The 19,144-nt window shown below is 45.7% G+C and overlaps 1 protein-coding gene across 2 annotated transcripts in view; it reads right to left on the bottom strand.

The window, feature by feature from the left end:
- Nucleotides 1-19,144, bottom strand: part of LOC147692459 (mitogen-activated protein kinase kinase kinase kinase 5-like) — a 742,536-nt gene that overhangs the window by 210,208 nt on the left and 513,184 nt on the right. For both annotated transcript variants that reach the window (XM_086938659.1, XM_086938658.1), the window contains exon 15: nt 14,264-14,331. In XM_086938659.1, coding sequence (XP_086794785.1) covers nt 14,264-14,331 — 68 coding nt within the window. The remainder of the gene's footprint in view (nt 1-14,263; nt 14,332-19,144) is intronic.

Here is a 19,144-nt window from a genome sequence, read left to right as displayed (position 1 = left end):
TAGGTGTGGCAGGGTATACTCAGACATGAGTCCCTTTCTCACTGCTCCATCAGGATTCAAGCAAGCCGGGCCGAAGAAGGCTGAAATGCCAGAAACCGGTCCCCGGTAGCTTGTCTCCTTTCTGGTAAAGAATTGGCTTGGTAGTTTAGTCTGCCCTGTTCCCATGATGCACTGGGCCAGGGACAGACTGATTTGCATATAGCCATGTTCTGAGCTGGGATGGGGCAGTGAGATAAATAACGGTGATGGATCAAGCCCTGATCTTTGGACTGGGTAAGAGTGGTCTGTTTAACTCAGACACTCTGTTCATCACCACCCCCTTTTTGTAAATCGTTTTTGGCCACTATAGGTGTGGCAGGGTATACTCAGACATGAGTCCCTTTCTCACTGCTCCATCAGGATTCAAGCAAGCCGGGCCGAAGAAGGCTGAAATGCCAGAAACCGGTCCCCGGTAGCTTGTCTCCTTTCTGGTAAAGAATTGGCTTGGTAGTTTAGTCTGCCCTGTTCCCATGATGCACTGGGCCAGGGACAGACTGATTTGCATATAGCCATGTTCTGAGCTGGGATGGGGCAGTGAGATAAATAACGGTGATGGATCAAGCCCTGATCTTTGGACTGGGTAAGAGTGGTCTGTTTAACTCAGACACTCTGTTCATCACCACCCCCTTTTTGTAAATAGTTTTTGGCCACTATAGGTGTGGCAGGGTATACTCAGACATGAGTCCCTTTCTCACTGCTCCATCAGGATTCAAGCAAGCCGGGCCGAAGAAGGCTGAAATGCCAGAAACCGGTCCCCGGTAGCTTGTCTCCTTTCTGGTAAAGAATTGGCTTGGTAGTTTAGTCTGCCCTGTTCCCATGATGCACTGGGCCAGGGACAGACTGATTTGCATATAGCCATGTTCTGAGCTGGGATGGGGCAGTGAGATAAATAACGGTGATGGATCAAGCCCTGATCTTTGGACTGGGTAAGAGTGGTCTGTTTAACTCAGACACTCTGTTCATCACCACCCCCTTTTTGCAAAACAGAGAACAGCACTGGGGACCTGTCTTATTTATACCACAATCGGTAATAATTTAGTAGTTCCTCTAGTGCATTTCATAAAACAACAGTATTAATATATCAGAAGCAGAGGAAAAAGGAGATTTTAAAAACAATAGTAGCTAAGCACACATGAATTAATATACTGAATATGAATGACCTTATTGGTTCAAATGATCCCTTATTAGCAAGGCACTATAAGTCGTCAGAAGCACAAATGTGAAGGTTTTAATCAAATGCATCATTTTTCATTTATTCAAATAATGAAACATAGCAAAAGCTTCTTTAAAAATGTGTCTCAGTAAAAGCTGCATAAAATAAAGAAAGATCATCAAGAAACTGTTTCTCTTCTGTTTTAACAGTGGAAGCAGGTAATCTTTGAAAGTGTTGGGGAGTAACACTTTCCGTGAATTGCAACAAGCAAAGCCCGACCTCTTCTAGGGAGGTAGCGGTAAATAAGGATATTCTCAGAGTACATTTTCGAAAAATGGGGTCAAATAGTATATTTTAAAGAACAATTTTCACATAAATGTGCTAGATAGCAAAAGGCTTTGAAAGGGCACTCATTAAATATTCATGAAGTCATTCCATTGGGTGCCAAGTCAATTAAACCTGACACCCCACATGAGATGACCCAATATTTTCCAAATTGTTCTAGGGGTGCCCAAATATATAAACACATTACTTCTAGTATGTCCGGGCTGCATTTTATTATGGTTGCCTCCCTCTCATATGCCAAAGTTGTCCTACCTTATGTCAGGAATTGCCTCCAAGGTGCTAGCACCAGCATTTTGCCACATGTGCCCCCTATTCCAACAATTTCCTCAAGGATGACAACACCAGCATTTTTCCATGGGTGCCCCATGTAAAGAAATATCTCCAGTATGCAATTTAACTGTAGATGTTCCATTTGCAATATTTATTCTAGTATTCCAGGGCCAGTATTTTGTCACAGGTGCCTACCAATCTAAGAATTGCCTCCAATATGTCAGGGTCTGCATTTTGCCATATGTGCCTCTATAAGCCAGTTTTACCTTTTGTTAAAAAGGGGCAACGGACGATTTCAAGCACAACACAACGTTCTCACGTGCACCCCCTTACTTTCTTTCACTCATACTCATCCTCACTCACACTCACTCAAACTTTTCCACCCATTCTTACTCTCACTCACTCAATTTCACTGATTTATTCACACTCACTCTCACTCACTCTTACTGACTCACCCATACTTTCTTACTCACCAACACTCACTTGTACTCACTTCTATTCTCAATCATTCCTTCTCACTTATTCTCACTCACATTGACTCACTCACTCTCTCTCACTTACATTCTCATTCACACTCCCTCAAATTCTCTAACACATTCATTCTTATTCGTTCAGATTCACTCACTTAAATCACTCGTTCATTCATTCTCACACTCTCCCTCTCACCCATACTCTCTACTGACAGTCAGTCTCGTTTTCACGTACTACTTATCACTTATTTATTTTCACACATATACACACTTACACAAACACACATACATGCTCACACACATTCTCACACAAACACTTTCTCACCCACAGGCATGTTCACAACATACATTTAAAAGCATGTTGTTTTATTTACCACAGCTGTCAGTGAAGGTCCTGCTACAGCTCTTGGTGCGCCATTTTTTATTGCACTAATAGTGAATAATTGTAAGAAATGTGGTTATTGTGCATGATATCAGATCTGTACAAGTAATAGGTCCACAATTGTCTTCTCCATGGGAACCAAGTACCCCATTGTAGCAATTGAATCTCTCAGGGTAGCAAAATATAGTTGTTCAGGCCTACTCAAGGAAGTTGGTGCGGTCTAATAATCGTCATTTTCTGGATGGCAATAAAAACACTCTATAAATCATTGTCCAGTCAGTGCTTTTTCTCTGAAAAAGGAAAAGTACATTTATTACCCACAGATTACTAAATAATATGCATTACTTTACAAATATGTACATAAGATAGGTAGAAATATCCTTTGGTGACACGCTGAAATCACAATCGTGGTTCATGATCCCCATAATCATAACATGCCCTTTCCCCCACCTATACCTGCAACAAGAGCTTACTTTATGCCACCCAAATGGAGCATGGATGGGTACTGCAGTGGCAGGCCCTCCTTAGTGTTCTTCCCGGGGAACGGGGTCCTGGGACCCTGCTTTTCACTTGCTGAGTCAAGTGACCAATTTCTTTTGCACAAGTTCCTGAGATATGAGCTCCTCAGGAGGCAATAAAACATGTGTGGAATGGGACTCCATACATGCCCCTCTCCCCCAGGAATATTTAAAACATTGTTGCATGAACCCCGTCACTTGCCACCCCAGGGTGACTTTAAGAAATTGCAGCGAGCCATTCAGCTCCATTTCCAAGCAGGACCCATGCGCTCGGTTTCTCTCACATGGTGTCAATGATCAAACCCTTTAAAGCTGCAAAAATAAGACCCCAATGAGCTGATTTAAACACTTGTATGCTTCTTTTGCTCCTGGTGGCATGCTTTAGCCACCTGGAGCAGTTTCAGTAGGTCTCCTGGCCTCAAAGGGGCACACTTTGTGGGTAGCTGGTTTCACTGGCTTCCTGTGCCAGCCTTCTCTGCTTTTCCCTCCACATACCCCAGGGCATCCTGGCTTTATTGCAAGGCATCTGGGAATCTGTGGTGTCCAAGTCTTCCCCCAACAGGTCTTCACAGGGCATAAATGGGCCAATGTCCATGGCCCTAGAGAGACCCATCTATTCCTGGGGGTCCTGCAGGCAAAGTCCTTAGTCCAGCATGGGCATCAGGTGGCTTGTCCCTCTAGATGTCCATGGTGTTGCTGCTGTTGCCATCCAGGTGCAGGGTCTTCCTCACTGTTTCGCCATGGGCAAGGGTTTTACATGTGGGTGGAAATTTCAAGTACCTGGCACCCCTGCCAAATCCTAGTATGCCAGATCATCTGCCACTCTTGTCCCAACCAACCTGCACTGCATTCTGGGACAGTCCAATGTGGCACCGTCATATTTTCTCTGTGCAGAGCTCCTCTGAGGGACTCTGATCACCCCATAGCTGACGTCACTGCCAGATACCTTCCCACCAAAACTTTAAAGTCAAGCCCCACCTTTGTTGGCTCCCAGTGCCTGGGCTCCCTCTTTTGTCCGTGTGTGCCTGGACTGTCCCAGCCCATGTGGACTGTGACATGCTAATTGTCAGATGCAGACTTTCCTCCCCACCCATTTCTTCTCAGGTACTGAGTCAATCACTGATAGCTGCTCCTTTTGTTTGTGGAGGCCTTTGTTCCCTCTGCTGGGGAGCGGAGTAATTAACTTGGTCCAGCAGGGGGGCAAAAGGCCTGGAATGTTGGGGATATTGTGGATCTTTGCGGGACTCCTAGTGAGACTAGGGATGGGTTACAGCGTGAGCTACCAGATACCTTCAGTCGCCTTCCTCTTCATCTGACCATGACCAGGTGTTATGTTCAGTTAGGCGTCAGAAATCCTGCACCGAAAAAAGCTTCACCCACTGGATCAAACTTTCTGTTTGCCTGGTGTCTATCAACTAATTGAACCAAAGCTGGAACTTCAGGTCCATAATCTTCACCTGTGCTGTCTGAAATGGATTCAGATTTGATGTGTGTATGTGGACTACTTTTCACAGGTCTTGCACTTATGATCATCATTGTTTCCTGACATTTGAGTGTTTGAGTTATAACTATTTTCCTCAATGAGATTTGCCAAGGATAATGATGCATTGCTTACTTGGTGAGCCATAGGTTCATAAAATTAAGCCCTTTCATCAATCCAGTGGATGTTTTCTTTGCTCCACCTTGGTGTCACACAACTCAGCCTTTCCAAACCAGAACCTCACCACTGATCAGGAGCTCTCATTATGTAACCTGTTTCTCAGGTGCAGTCGGTGTCACCCATCCTACTGCAGAGCCCCTTGTAGTGCAGTAACATTCCACATCTGGAGCCCAGAATCTCTTCATCCCTGCTTCTGCATTAGCAAGGGAATACTGCACTGCCTCACATCAACCTAAGGCCACTGCATTTTGTGGATTTTCCAAGGGCACTCTAGGTGTGGTTATTGTTATTGTCTTTCTTCAAATGATTAATAGTGCATACCGCACACTGCTGACTAAACTAAAGCTATATACAAATGTGTATAATATTGACTATGACACGCTTTCTCCCTAATTGGCACAGTAGCAAATCTTTGGTATTTGTATTTTATTGTCAGGAGTATTTATATGCTGGGGTTGGTATCTACTTTAATCTGCACATTTGTTTCTAGTTATTTGTTGTACACGCAGGAGAACTGGGTGTTTCTCCTGTCTTGAAGATCCCATGCCGAGAACTCAACCAGACCTGATGCTCTCTCTACAGGGAGTCTGTACCCATTGAATGGAGCAAACCCTCAAACCTAGGAACACCAGAGTGCAAGGAACCTAGTCCCTGAAGTGGCCAGGTTTAGTACCTTATTTCTTTCTATAAACCGATTCCCAAACACAAACTCAGAACACTTTCGGGATTCATTACATTTTGGTGCGTGGCCCACTAGCGCGCTGCATGCACAGAGATCCTAGCCTCTACCTTCACAGCAGTGGACCTGCAGTTTTTCAACTTCGCCTGCCGAGTGAGATGTCAATGCCAAAAGTGTATATACCATCAGTGCAGGAAACGTGAATGCCGCATGGACGCCATGTTTTTTCAAGTCCTCGAAATTCTGTTTTGGTTTTCACAAATATACTTCCAAAGTGCAGCTTGCTTGTGAAAAAGGGATGCATTTCAGAATATTGAGGCAGATAATATTGACGGCCCCTGTATCGACTCCACCATAAATATTGTCAAGGTATATATGTAGGGAAGGGAATATTTACTCCTTGTTAACTTTAACTATAAGTTGGCAGTCAATTTTGTGGAGTTATTATAAGTGCAGAACTATAATAAAACGTTGATATAGTGGTAGAATGCAGTGTTAATCAAAACATCAATGACCATATTGCACCGGGAGTTTTTTCATGTGTGTAGAGACAATTAGCGCTTCCTCTACTTTAAATAGGGGGGAGGACCGCAAGTCTGGCAAACTGCTAGAAACACCAATTCATTAAGCTTTTTTCTGTTTTGCCAAACTTAAAATGGCCCACTTACATTTCATCATACATCTCACCAATAGAGCGAATGGCATGCACCTGAGCTCCCATCACTTATAAGGCAAAGATAAAGTGGCAGGCATCCACGGTGTACACCTAGAATATCGAACCCACAATGACTGTGATACCGAATATCGAGGGCAAAATGTCAAAAACAAAGAACAACAGGTAAGTAAATCTAGCTTTTTTATACCTGCCTTCACATATATGTACCTACATTGTACATATATCCTCAATGTATGTAGACTTGGAGTTAGGAATAGTACATCTATACTTCCCTACACTTACCATTTGATAATTTGTCCCTTGATTTTCTTGTACCACAAAATTATTGGTGTTGATATTTAGTTGTACAATACGCATCCACAACACTTACATTTCTCCACCACTGGTGGAGACTGATTATGGCAGTGGTGGCGGTCTCATGGTATTCTGACATGGCCTGACCACCATGCTAGTAATCGGATGGTCGGACCACCTAGGAGGCAGTGGTCGGACTGCCACAGATGGTGCGACGGTCTCAGGACTACTGTACTCGTAATCAGCTGCTAGTCTTGTTCTCCTTTTGTAGTTCTCTCTGAGTTCATTTTGCATGGCATCTTTATTAATCCAGTTCCTATTGGTATACTTCTATGAAGTCAAATTTTAGATTTGCCAGATAAGACAAAGTGACTCTGTTGTCCATGACCCACAATAGGTTGGTGGGATTGTCACATACGATTACTCAGTTTCAATGTGTGAAAATGTGCTTTAGTATCCTTGATTTGACATTACCAATGCCAATTTCAATCTTGGGGTCCAAAGAGACCAGTACATAAAATATCTTCAGCACCTGAACAAAGGCTAATATTTACAATTGGAAATCCCTAATTCTGATGCACAGAATCGGAAATTGCAGATCATGGCGAATTTTCAAAATTTGTAGTTGTAGGTGTGGGAACATGGCCCAACCTAGGGAAGAGGAATATCATGCTTTAATTCTAACACAGCTGTAATTTTGTTGGTTCTCACATCCACTCCCAAAGGTGGTGATCCACTCCATCTGCGCAAGTCCATTTGCTGCTAAAAAGGAACTAGTAAAGCTGAAAACGTGATGTAAAATTCCCTTGCTAGCAGTTCATTTTCTGAGGCGTAGTAGAGGGAAATATATTTCCAGGTAGTAAAAAACTTAAATCCACTCGTTAATCCATTAGCAGTGACCTCCAAAAGGCAGTCATCAAAGAATAAGGCTAGAGCGTGAGGTGCACAATTGTAAATCTACAATGTCATAAGGTTTGCATTCGTTCTCCTGAGGACTGCACTCAAGAGTCATAAGGCTGAAAAATGGAGCCATTGTGGGAGAAAATATCAATAGAGTACCGACTTCTTCCTCAATTTATCTGAATTCAGCTCTTAATTGAGAGGGTTGTTTGGTCGCTGTTTTGGCTTTCTTCAATGAATTAATGTCTGTTTAGCCCACGAATGAGAATTTCTCTCTCTTACTAGTGCATGCATATATGCAAGGAGCCCAAGTCTTTTAGCCTGTCATTTGTCCTTAATGTCCAGCCGGAATCTTCATTTTTTTAAAAACCTTCAAGTTCACTGAGTTCTACTTACCTTTTTCTTATTTCACAATATGAGGGAAACAAAGGATTTAGGGGGTCATTTAGAGTTTGGTGAGGTGGGAGCTCATTCCATAAATCTCCGGGGCTTATTCTCAACCAAACATGCTGTTCTGCCACCTCATTTACATTTGAACCAACCAGTGAGTGACCCTCGACAATCTTTTGCAGCATCGGATTCACTGCAGGGCCGCCTTTGACGTGTCACACGGCCACATTCTGATGGGGACGGGGTGTTAAGACTCAGATCCTGCCACCATATCTGGAAGTTTGTCTTGGGGTGGGCAACGGTAGGGCTTCCTCCACTCCAGCAGCCTCGATGGAGAGTTTGCATACACAATGGAATTCCAAATTTAGCTATGATTACTACACACCCGGCTTGAAATTACTGCATAAACTCCCCCGACCAACCTGCCCCCGACCCCCCCCCCCCCCACCCCCCCATGATTTTTTCCAGGTGAATCCAGGAGGAATTTTTGCAGGAAAAAAAGCAATTCTTTCTATATTTTCATACAGCTGAAGTGTGGAGGCAAGGGGGGATTAATGCTTTATTCCACATATTAAGGTGTGGAACTCGGAATTATACTGCACAGGAAAATACCACATTCCAAGGTACCAGTATTAACTGTGGAGGGTAACATTACAAGAAATATTAGAGCAATTGTAATGAGGCGTATTGTGTGTCCGGTTCAGTACACATTTTGGCACTTAAATTAGTACTTATAAACTTTATTAATTTAGCTTATTTTGTAAATTGTAAATTGTAAATTTTGCCACATCACAGGTCTCAGATATTTAGAAGATAAGCACTAACAGTTCTTTCATTCACCACCAGGTTTTTGTCTTTTTTATTGCTTGTTTTGATATGGTTGTGGCAAAAATTTATTGTTGGTGGAGCTGCTGAGACCTCAAAAATGTACGAAAGATTTTTGTCAAAAAACAAAAATATTTTTGGGTTCCAAAAAGTGCATGTTGCCTTAGTAGTCCCTTGCACTGAAGGGAACTACTTTGTGTGTGGATGTGCTTCTTTTGAAAGAATAGAATGCTGCCACTCACAGTAAGATTAGCCAATTGCAGAAGTGGGCTGACACTGTACCCCAAACTGTATGCCGTAGTATTTGGAAAGAAAGGTGAAGGATACAATAAACAATCAATGGATCAGGAAGGGTGGCTGAAAGCTCCTACATTTAATTATTTTACATACAATTTTACTAAAGTCAAAGGTCTTTGCTAACTCCAGACCTTAACAACTAGAGATAGTAACTATTAAATGGCAGTCAGAGTAGAGGATACAAGCTATTTTGGTTCTCTCCTCAGGCCCAGGGCAAGTGCAATCTAGAACCTCGATATTGACTACTGTACTTTTGTTACTTGGGTGGATCATTTAAGAGATATCTTATTGTGGGTACCCTGGACGACTTTTTACGTTATTTGCATGGTAATGTACTCTACATAATTTTTGAAAATGTAATAAACTGCGTCGGTTAAACTTACACATTGCATGCATTAAATGTTTCACCCCATTCTATATTTTTTTTCTCTCTAAGCTATTATCTGGGCCTACCCAGATATGTTGCAATGAATAGAAATGTGCTTCTTTTTAGGTTTCGCAGAGAGACCTATTGCAGTCAAACCAGAAAGCTGAGTTCACGATACGGATTTGTAGAAGTGCACGTGCTCGTGAACGCGCTTCTATCCCCCTGCCTTGCTCTTCAAAGGCTCCCCTTACCATTTGCTCCTACCTCCCCGCCCACTGCTTCACACTTCACGGCCGTCAGGCCGTGACTCGCATTTCTGCCCAGCCCCCCTCCCAGCGCTGCATTGTTTTCATGGCCGGCCTCGGGCCGTGACTGGCATTTCTCCTTCCTTAGTGCCCAGCCCCCCTCCCAGCGCTGCCTTGTTATTCTTTTTACTCTTGCGTGCCTTCTTCCATCTCTCTCCTCCCATCATTCTTTCATTATCACCTACTGTTTTCTCTTTCCATATTTATTCTTGTTTACTCTCTCCGTTCTGTTTTTATCATGTTCCTTCTTCCACAGTCCTCGCCGTGAACACTGCTTCTTCCTGCCAAGATAGGACAGTAAATGGTTCCTTTTGAAGATGGGAGCACCTACCGGTGCCCCTTTTCATTCACGATTAAAAATGTATAATTATAATGATACAATTTACAACCATAGGGGAGTTCCAATAGCCAAACCAGACTGCTTGTATAAAAACTGAATTTACAAAGAAACTAGGCTGCTATGAAGAAATTTGCTTTATGCTCATGGACAAGCCACCTTTTTAGATGTCCGCTACGGATGACCATGGTTCATCTGCGTTTACCCTCGTAACTTTCAATGCACCCCCCCACCCCTTTCAATCGGCCGCCACGGGTGGCAAGCATAACAGAGATCTCGCCAGCACCTCCATAGCACTGCCTTTATTCATGGTGCAAACACAGCTGCCATCATTTCAGATCAATCAAACCCAGTTAGCCGGGATGCCTCTGAATCTCACTGAGTGCACCACCGTCCATGTTGTTTGCCTCTGTGCCTTCACTGTTTTACATCAAAAAAAGCACATAGCCTGGCGTGTCTCTGCAGTATGTGGATCTGGGCTGCGCCCTGCGTGTTGTCTTCAGGCACCAGTATCACTACCACCCCAGGTAACAGATTGACCCAGGCAGACACTGGTAGAGCGGACAGCACCTTTGTTTTAACATTGCCTGCCCTCGCCAACAGCAGACAAGTATAGTGCCTCCGTACACGACCCCTCGCAGTGCTCTCTGTACTGTGGGAGGGTAATCAAGCAGCACGTTGTGTTCCGGTAGCACCCTGCTGCTTCTGGAGTCCTGTGGACGGGCAACCCATCACCCTCTCAACAGGCTACAATCAAAAGTGCACAGCACCATTGAGCTCCGGTAAAGAGGTGAGCTGTGCTCTTGCAGGGGCTTGAGAAATCGTTCTTCTGAATAAGACAGTTCATTTTGTTTACAAATGTAAATGGCTGTCACTATTTTCCTGTAGAAAACACAAATATGCACACCCTCTTAATGTGCTAGTGTAGTAACGAGCAATTGAAGATGTATTGCATAGAATATTAAACTGATTTAAGTCTAGTTCAGTAAAATATCAGCCCACAAGTTTTTCCATTAAAATAGCTTCTGCCTGACTATGTTCACTCAATTAAAAACATTAATAAAGGGCAGCAATGAAAACCACTCAGAGATCAGCAACCTTTAGTTTGCACTTCCTGAACTCCATCTATTGTTAGAGCTACTACTGCAGAATCCTGCACTGCAGAAATCTTTGTGGGCTAGTTTCATTTCTGCAGCTACAATTCTTAATTAGCAAGTGTTCCTTTGGAACCGACAACTGGCACCACTGGGGACAAGGCAGACAGAGAAAGTCTTATGGGGGTACCCCCTCCCTTCTCCCTTAGCAGTGTGTGCATCCGCCTAATCCAGCTCTTTCCTCTCTGCTTGAAACAGACAGCAGGCGCCAGCGGGAAACAACAGAGACTGAGACATCCTGCTTGACGATGGGATTGTCAATTACGTGTTAACACTAAACCGACCCGAGGCGCCAGGAGAGCACAAGCTAGACAGACATCCGTCTTTATTGATGTCCTTAATGCACGCTTTACTCGGGACATTTTGAACCAGCAAAAACATGTACTTTTTAAAGGATACTGTCTTAAACAGTATTGTTAGTGTGGTCACATTTTATTATAAACATGGTGGAATACTTTCAGCCTTTCACTATATTGAAATTAAAGTCGGTCTTAAAGCACATTTAACAGTATTTCGTTTTTAAATATGGCATTTCAATTTAGCAACTTTAAACCATTCATGATTTAAAACATCACACACTGCAGTAGCTTATAATCTCTCTGCTTCTCTATCTCTTCCTTCTCTAATTCCTAGTTATACTGAAATAACTACTATTTTGGAGGCTCTCTCTCACCCCTTTATCTGCGTTGCTTTCAAAAACATACTTCCATTCCACGTCTTGCTGTCTCTGTATCATGCGCCACATTTTGAGATATGGTGACTTTTTAATTCTAATTTTCCGCTATCCTCTTTCAGTACATTATTTTTCACTCTACATTCTTCCTCACACACCACCACAGCATCACTCAGCACCACCACATTATCACTCAGCACCACCACATTATCACTCAGCACCACCACAGCACCACTCAGCACCACCACATTATCACTCAGCACCACCACAGCATCACTCAGCACCACCACATTATCTTTCAGCACCACCACAGCACCAGTCAGCACCACCACAACACCACTCAGCACCACCACAGCACCACTCAGCACCACCACAGCATCACTCAGCACCACCACAGCACCAGTCAGCACCACCACAGCACCACTCAGCACCACCACATTATCACTCAGCACCACCATATTATCACTCAGCACCACCACATTAACACTCAGCCTCACCACATTATCACTCAGCACCACCACAGCACCACTCAGCACCTCCACAGCATCACTCAGCACCACCCCAGCATCACTCAGCACCACCACATCATAACTCAGCAACACCACAGCATCACTCAGCACCACCACAGCACCACTCAGCACCACCACAGCACCACTCATCATCACCCATAGCACCACTCAGCACGACCCCAGCATCACTCATCACCACCCCAGCACCACTCGGCACCTCCCCAGCATCACTCAGCACCACCACAGCATAACTCAGCAACACCACAGTATCACTCAGCAAAACCACAGTACCACTCAGTGCCACCCCAGCACCACTCAGCGCCACCCCAGCATCACTCAGCACCCCCACAGCACCACTCAGCACCACCACATTACCACTCAGCACCACCACAGCACCACTCAGCACCACCACAGCATCACTCAGGACCACCACAGCACCACTTAACACCACCACAGCACCACTCAGTACCACCACATTATCACTCAGCACCACCATATTATCACTCAGCACCACCACATTATCACTCAGCACCACCACAGCACCACTCAGCACCAACACAGCACCACTCAGCACCACACCAGCATCACTCAGGACCACCACAGCACCACTTAAAACCACCACAGCACCACTCAGCACCACCACATTATCACTCATCACCACCATATTATCACTCAGCACCACCACATTATCACTCAGCACCACCACAGCACCACTCAGCACCACCACAGCACCACTCATCACCACCCCAGCATCACTCAGCACCACTCCAGCATCACTCAGCACCACCCCAGCACCACTCGGCACCACCCCAGCATCACTCAGCACCACTACAGCATAACTCAGCAACACCACAGCATCACTCAGCAACACCACAGTACCACTCAGTGCCACCCCAGCACCACTCAGCGCCACCCCAGCATCACTCAGCACCCCGACAGCACCACTCAGCACCACAACAGCACCACTCAGCACCACCACAGCATTACTCAACGCCACCCGAGCATCACTCAGCACCACCCCAGGACCACTCAGCACCACCGCAGCATCACCACATCATCACTCAGCGCTACCCCAGCACCGCTCAGCACCACCACAGCACCACTCAGCAGCACCACAGCACCACTCAGCACCACCACAGCATCACTCAGTGCCACCCCAGCATCACTCAGCACCACCACAGCACCACTCAGCACCACCACAGCATCACTCAGCACCAGCACAGCACCACTCAGCACCACAACAGCACCACTCAGCACCACCACAGCACCACTCAGCACCACCCCAGCATCACTCAGCACCACCACAGCACCACTTAGCCCCACCACAGCATCACTCCGCGCCACCCCAGCAACAATCTGTGCAACCATTCAACAACAACTGGTTCAAATATCTTCTTTCAATGTTTCAAGCTTTATTACAAATGTCACAAAAAGATGTTACTATTTCACTTCTGTTCTTGGATTTTCGTCACAATAAAATACACTGAACGTAATCTTCACAAAAGTTATTTACAAAAGTTTAAGTTATTGCCATTATAAATAACAATCACTTTTATTTAAGTATTAATTATTTATAAAAAAAGCCATTTTTATTTGTAATATCAATACATCTAAGTCACGTAAATACAAAACATGTTGCATTACAAATGCTATAGGTGTCACATTTGCGAAAGTTATAACTATTGACATTGTAAATGACAAAGCTATTAATTTAGCTATTTTCAAAACCAACACATAAATAAAAAAATTGTCATTTACAAGACCAATAGCTCAAACTTTCCTAATGCGAGACCTATTGCATTGCAAATGCTTGTTAATCATAGATGCTTTGTTTTATTTTGCAAACAATCTGTTTGGCATAAACTTGCCTCCTTTGCCTCCCTGAGTACAATGACCTAACAATGAACAGGTGAGGACCGTATTTCACATGTGGGGAGACTGGCAGGTGAGAGGGGAATTATCATCATGTTAGGCACCTCTCTCATCTTCTACATTTTCAACGTACAGGTGCAACTCATACCTGGATGTGTCTGTAGCTGTCGATGTTCTTTGAGACCTGGAGGCACGTCCAACATACAGGGGTCGGTCCTATAGCAAAAAGAGTCAAACTTTAGAATGAAGACAATCACACTGAGGTGTATGTTATGTTATGTAAAACAATTTGTACCGCGCACGTACACCGGAACGGTTTCTTGGCGCTCAAAACAGACATAGCAAACTGAGGCAGGGAGCATTACTCAAAGGCCAGCTTAAAAAGGTGAGTTTTCAGAGTTTTACGAAACAAATCATAAGTAGGGCAGTGACGAAAGGGCACAGGAAGGGAATTCCAAAAAGTGGGGCCAAGAAAAGAGAGACAGAGGCCACCGTGTTTTTTTCGGCGAATCGGTGGAATGCAAAGAAGATTATTAGCAGAGGATCGAAGGTTACGGGATGGGAGGTATCGCCTGAATTTGGAGGAAATGAACTCGGGGGCGTGTTTGTTGAGGGACTTGAACACGGTGCAACCAAGTTTGAAGGAGCACCGTTTGGCCACAGGGAGCCAGTGAAGGTTCTTCAGGAGAGGAGAGACATGCTGGTGTTTAGGTTGACGAAACACCAGGCGGGCCGCCTGATTCTGGATTAGCTGGAGTTTTTGAAGCTGGTAAGCGGGAATCCCCGCATACAAGATGTTAGAAAAGTCCACCCTGGAAATGACCAGGGCCAAGATGGTAAGAATGAGTGCCTCTCTGGTTAAGAATCTACAGATCTTGCGAATCCTGCGCAGCTGGAAAAAGCAGGATGATGTGACTGCAGAGATCTGAGATTTCATGGATAAATCCTCCGAGATGATCACTCCTAGACTTTTCACGGTACTGACTGGACGAGGGGGGGCGCCAAGGGAAGATGGCCAAAAGTTGTCATTCCAGGGGTTAGTGGAGCCGCCCACCAGAACGAGTTCCGTTTTGGACGGATTCAACTTAAGTTGGCTATGAGCCATCCAGTCAGAAATATGTAACATTGTAGTTTGGATGTTAAGACCGGAGGTGGGGGAAGTGTCCAGGGGAAAGATCAATTGCAGATCATCTGCATAATTGTAAATGGTGGCGGAGGAGTGACGAAGGGACGCCAAAAGTGGTTGCATGTATAAATTAAAGAGGAGCGGGGAGAGGGCTGAACCCTGGGGAACACCACAGGTGAGGGGAGAGAAAGGGGCAGAGAAAGTAGAAAGGTGGACAGCCTGGGAGCGGCCGTGTAAGAAAGAGCGAACCCACTCAAGGGCGGTCCCACGGATGCCGGCGTTATTGACACGGTCGATCAGGATGGTATGATCGACCGTGTCAAAAGCCGCCGATAGATCTAACAAGACAAGAGCCTGGGGGATGTTATTGTCGGCGCCGGTTCTAAGAGTGTCCATCACTGCAGCAATCACCATCTCTGTGGAATGTAGTGGGCGAAAGCCAGCCTGATGAGGGTCCAAGAAGGAAGAAGTTTCCATAAAGGAACTGAGGCACTTGGTTACGTATGTCTCCAAGATCTTTCCCAAAAAGGGGAGGAGAGAGATAGGTCGGTAGTTACTCATCTCAAGAGGGTCTGCGCTAGGCTTCTTCAGGATGGGTAACACAATGGCCTGCTTAAAAGCCTCAGGAACAACCCCTGATGTCAGCGAAGAGTTGAGAAGAGCCAGGGCAGGATCAGGGCAACGCCCAAAGATTTCTTTAAAGATGTGTGGAGGGCAGCAATCCCTAGGGGAGCCAGAGCTAACTTTGTGAAGGAGGCTATGAAATTCCGTGGTAGAAATAGGAGGGAAGGTGTGGAAGGTCTGAGCATTTTCGGGAGGGAGAGGGAAAGAGTTGGAGGAAGAAGGCGGGAGAATGTTATTTTTAATTGTAGAAATCTTGTCTAGAAAGAAAGAGTTGAGCTCATCGCACAAAGCCTGGGTGGGAGCAGGCGGGAGGGTGATACGGTCAGGGAGGGAGAGCTCATTGACAATAGAGAAGATGTCCTTAGCTTTTGAAGCCGACTCCAGGATCCTGCCTGAAAAGTAGGAGGTCTTGGCCTCTAAAATAGAAGATTTGTATTTATTTAATAGAGTGGTGAATTCAATCTTGAGTACGGGGTCGTACTTCTGGCGCCAGCGACGTTCAGCCTGGCGAAGGGCCAGCTTATCCGATTTGAGCTGGTCCGAGAACCAACGCTGGGCGTCGTGGGGGCGGGAGATTTTAATGGGCTTTGGAGGGGCTACAACATCGATAGCTGCCTTCAGCCAACACTCAAGAGTAGAAGCTTGGAGGGAAACAGATTCAGGAACAGAAGGGGTTGAAGCTGCCAGGAGCGAATGGAGAGTAGTCATGTTGGCATTCTTCCAATTACGGGCCATGGTGCCAGCGGGGCGCAGAGGACGGTGAAAGCTGGGCAGGTTGACCGAAAAGGAAACAAGATAATGGTCGGACCAGGTGCAGGGAGTGACCAGGGGGGGCGAAGAGTCAAGATTAGCCAACCAAACCTGGTCAAGTATGTGGCCCTTACAATGAGTGGGAGTAAAGATCAGCTGCTGATAATTCAGGCTGGTAAGAGTTTCTGTAAACAGTTCTGACAGTCGGCTCTCTTGGGGGTCAGAAGGCCAATAATTAAAATCACCCAAAATAAGAATTTTGGAGTGGTTAATAAGGAGCTGGGAAAAGAGTTCCCCAACTAAAGAAGCAAAGGAGGGCATATAAGTAGGAGGTCTGTACATGAGAACACAGACAAGGGAGGTGGAGGGTGAGCGAAGCAAAATGACAAGGGTTTGGGAGTGAGGGATAGGGGTGCAATCTAGCATGGAGAAGGCGTGTTCTTTGCGGATGATAGCAGCAACCCCGCCGCCAACTTGCCCTCCGGGGCGATTGACATGCAGGATGTAGTAGCCGTTGGGGAGAGCGGCGAGAATATCGGGAACAGAGTCTTCCGTCAGCCAAGTCTCTGACAGGAAGAGAATGTCTGCCTTAGTGTCATCTAGTAGGTGGAAAATCTCGAGTTGATGTCTCACCATAGAGCGCGTATTGAGGTAAAGAATCTTAAGGGTGGTGATAGTGGGAGTGGGGGAAAGGGATTCAGAGGGAGCGGGATCAGGCGGGGAAGGAAGCTCCGAGCAGGGGAAGATAGAAATACTGCAATCCTCAGCCCTCCTGACGGCCTCAGGGGGCAGCGGAACAGGGTGTTGTAGAGAGCATAGGTCCGCTGAAGAGTAGCGGAGTGTGGGGGCAGGGTGGAATGACGCTGGGCGCGACCCGGCGCGGACGGGCGCAGACGGGCGCAGACGGGCGCAGACGGGCGCAGACGGGCAGGACTTAGGCTTGACTTCGGCGCGACGTCGGCGCTCCCGCTGCGCTCGTCCGCTGCGCTTCCGCCATTCCGGCATTTTATGTGGGAGGGGCGTTTAACCACTAGCCCGCTGACCTGCACTGTGTAAGGCAGGGCGGAAGTGGGGAAATGAGGCGGGTCAACGGCGCTCTGCAAGCGACCCTCCGCACAAGCGGCACTCAGCCGAGGCGGACCGGGGTCTGGAGCGTGGAGAATCAGGTAGGCAGCACTCGCTGAGCGCGAGAATGGTACAGCACTGAGGCGAGATAGAATTACAAATACAATGTTAAAACACACGAAGCAAATGTAAAAAAAGCAGAGAGCCGCTTTAAAAGCTATTGATCAGCTTAGCACATTTAATAAAAATGAGGCGAGTCGTTGCACAGCCTGGGTCGCTGTGTCTATCAATGGAAACCCACAAAGCACAGGAATTTATATTAATTTTATAGGTGTAGTGCTCTTTAACATCAGGATGTAAGGCTCAAGTGAGCATCTCCAATGACCATCTGCTTGTGATACAACTGCATAAGCTGTGGAACATTTGTGTACCGCCTGAAACTAACTGGGTTCAAAGAGGACAGGGAGGGTGTACAGTGATAAGGACAGAGTAAAAAAGATGAGGATGAGCATTTAAGGTTATATGAAGACCTAAGGTACAATGGACTCAATGAATGACTAAACACTTACAGCACCGTGTGCCTGAAGGTCGGTCTTTTGGTGCTGATCTAAAATGCAACCTAAGCCAAACAAGATGGTCTTCAGATTTATACTGAGTGAAGTGGAGGTCCTAACAGAGGAACAACATTCCAAATGTTAGGGGATTGAACAGAGAAACCTCCACCACCCTTAGTAATAAGGACGTGTGGTGGCATTTTTAGGCATGACTAGTTAGAGCGGAGAAGGCTCCTTGCAGAACGATATGTGGTAATCTGGTAGTTAACGCATTCTTTAGTCAGATTGTGCATGCATTTATAGGTAGGAAAAGGCAGGCCAATTTAGGCAGAATTCTGTCAATGCAGGGTTCCTATTGTGGCTGAGGCATGATTGCGTCTTCCTAGGTAGGTGACAGCCCTACCAGCCTCATTTTGGACACCATGGAGTTTAAGAGTCTTTGGGACATATTTATAATTGTGTTCAGGCGCTCTTGTGCAAGGGCAACGCAACACTAAAATCAGATTTATCAAGCCATGCAAGGCCACCTTGCATGGCGCTACATGGCTTGAAAAATCTGGAGTAACGGAAGCAGCCCAAAGGTATGCTTTGCTTTACTCTGCCCCAGGGAGGTGTTCCATGGGTGAAGCGTAGGTGTTGAAACGCATCCACCAATGTGTTTCGGTGCTTTGCCAGATTTACAAACTCTAGTAAACCTGGGAATGCATCAGAATGCTACGCCTATCTAGCGGTTGCTCCTCTGCTAAGGCAGAGAGGCGCCACCCAACTTCTCTTTGAACAGTGCAAAAAGGAAAAATAAAATCATAATAACACAATGTTATTATCATTTTATTTTTCTGTACTGAGCCAGTTTTACAGGGCGGGCGTGGAGGGACTGGACTGTCATCACAGCCAGCAGGGGAGGGAGGAG

The sequence above is a fragment of the Lissotriton vulgaris genome, chromosome 9 (assembly GCF_964263255.1).
Source record: "Lissotriton vulgaris chromosome 9, aLisVul1.2, whole genome shotgun sequence".
NCBI classification, from domain to species: domain Eukaryota; kingdom Metazoa; phylum Chordata; class Amphibia; order Caudata; family Salamandridae; genus Lissotriton; species Lissotriton vulgaris.
This window is presented reverse-complemented; position numbering and strand designations above follow the sequence as displayed.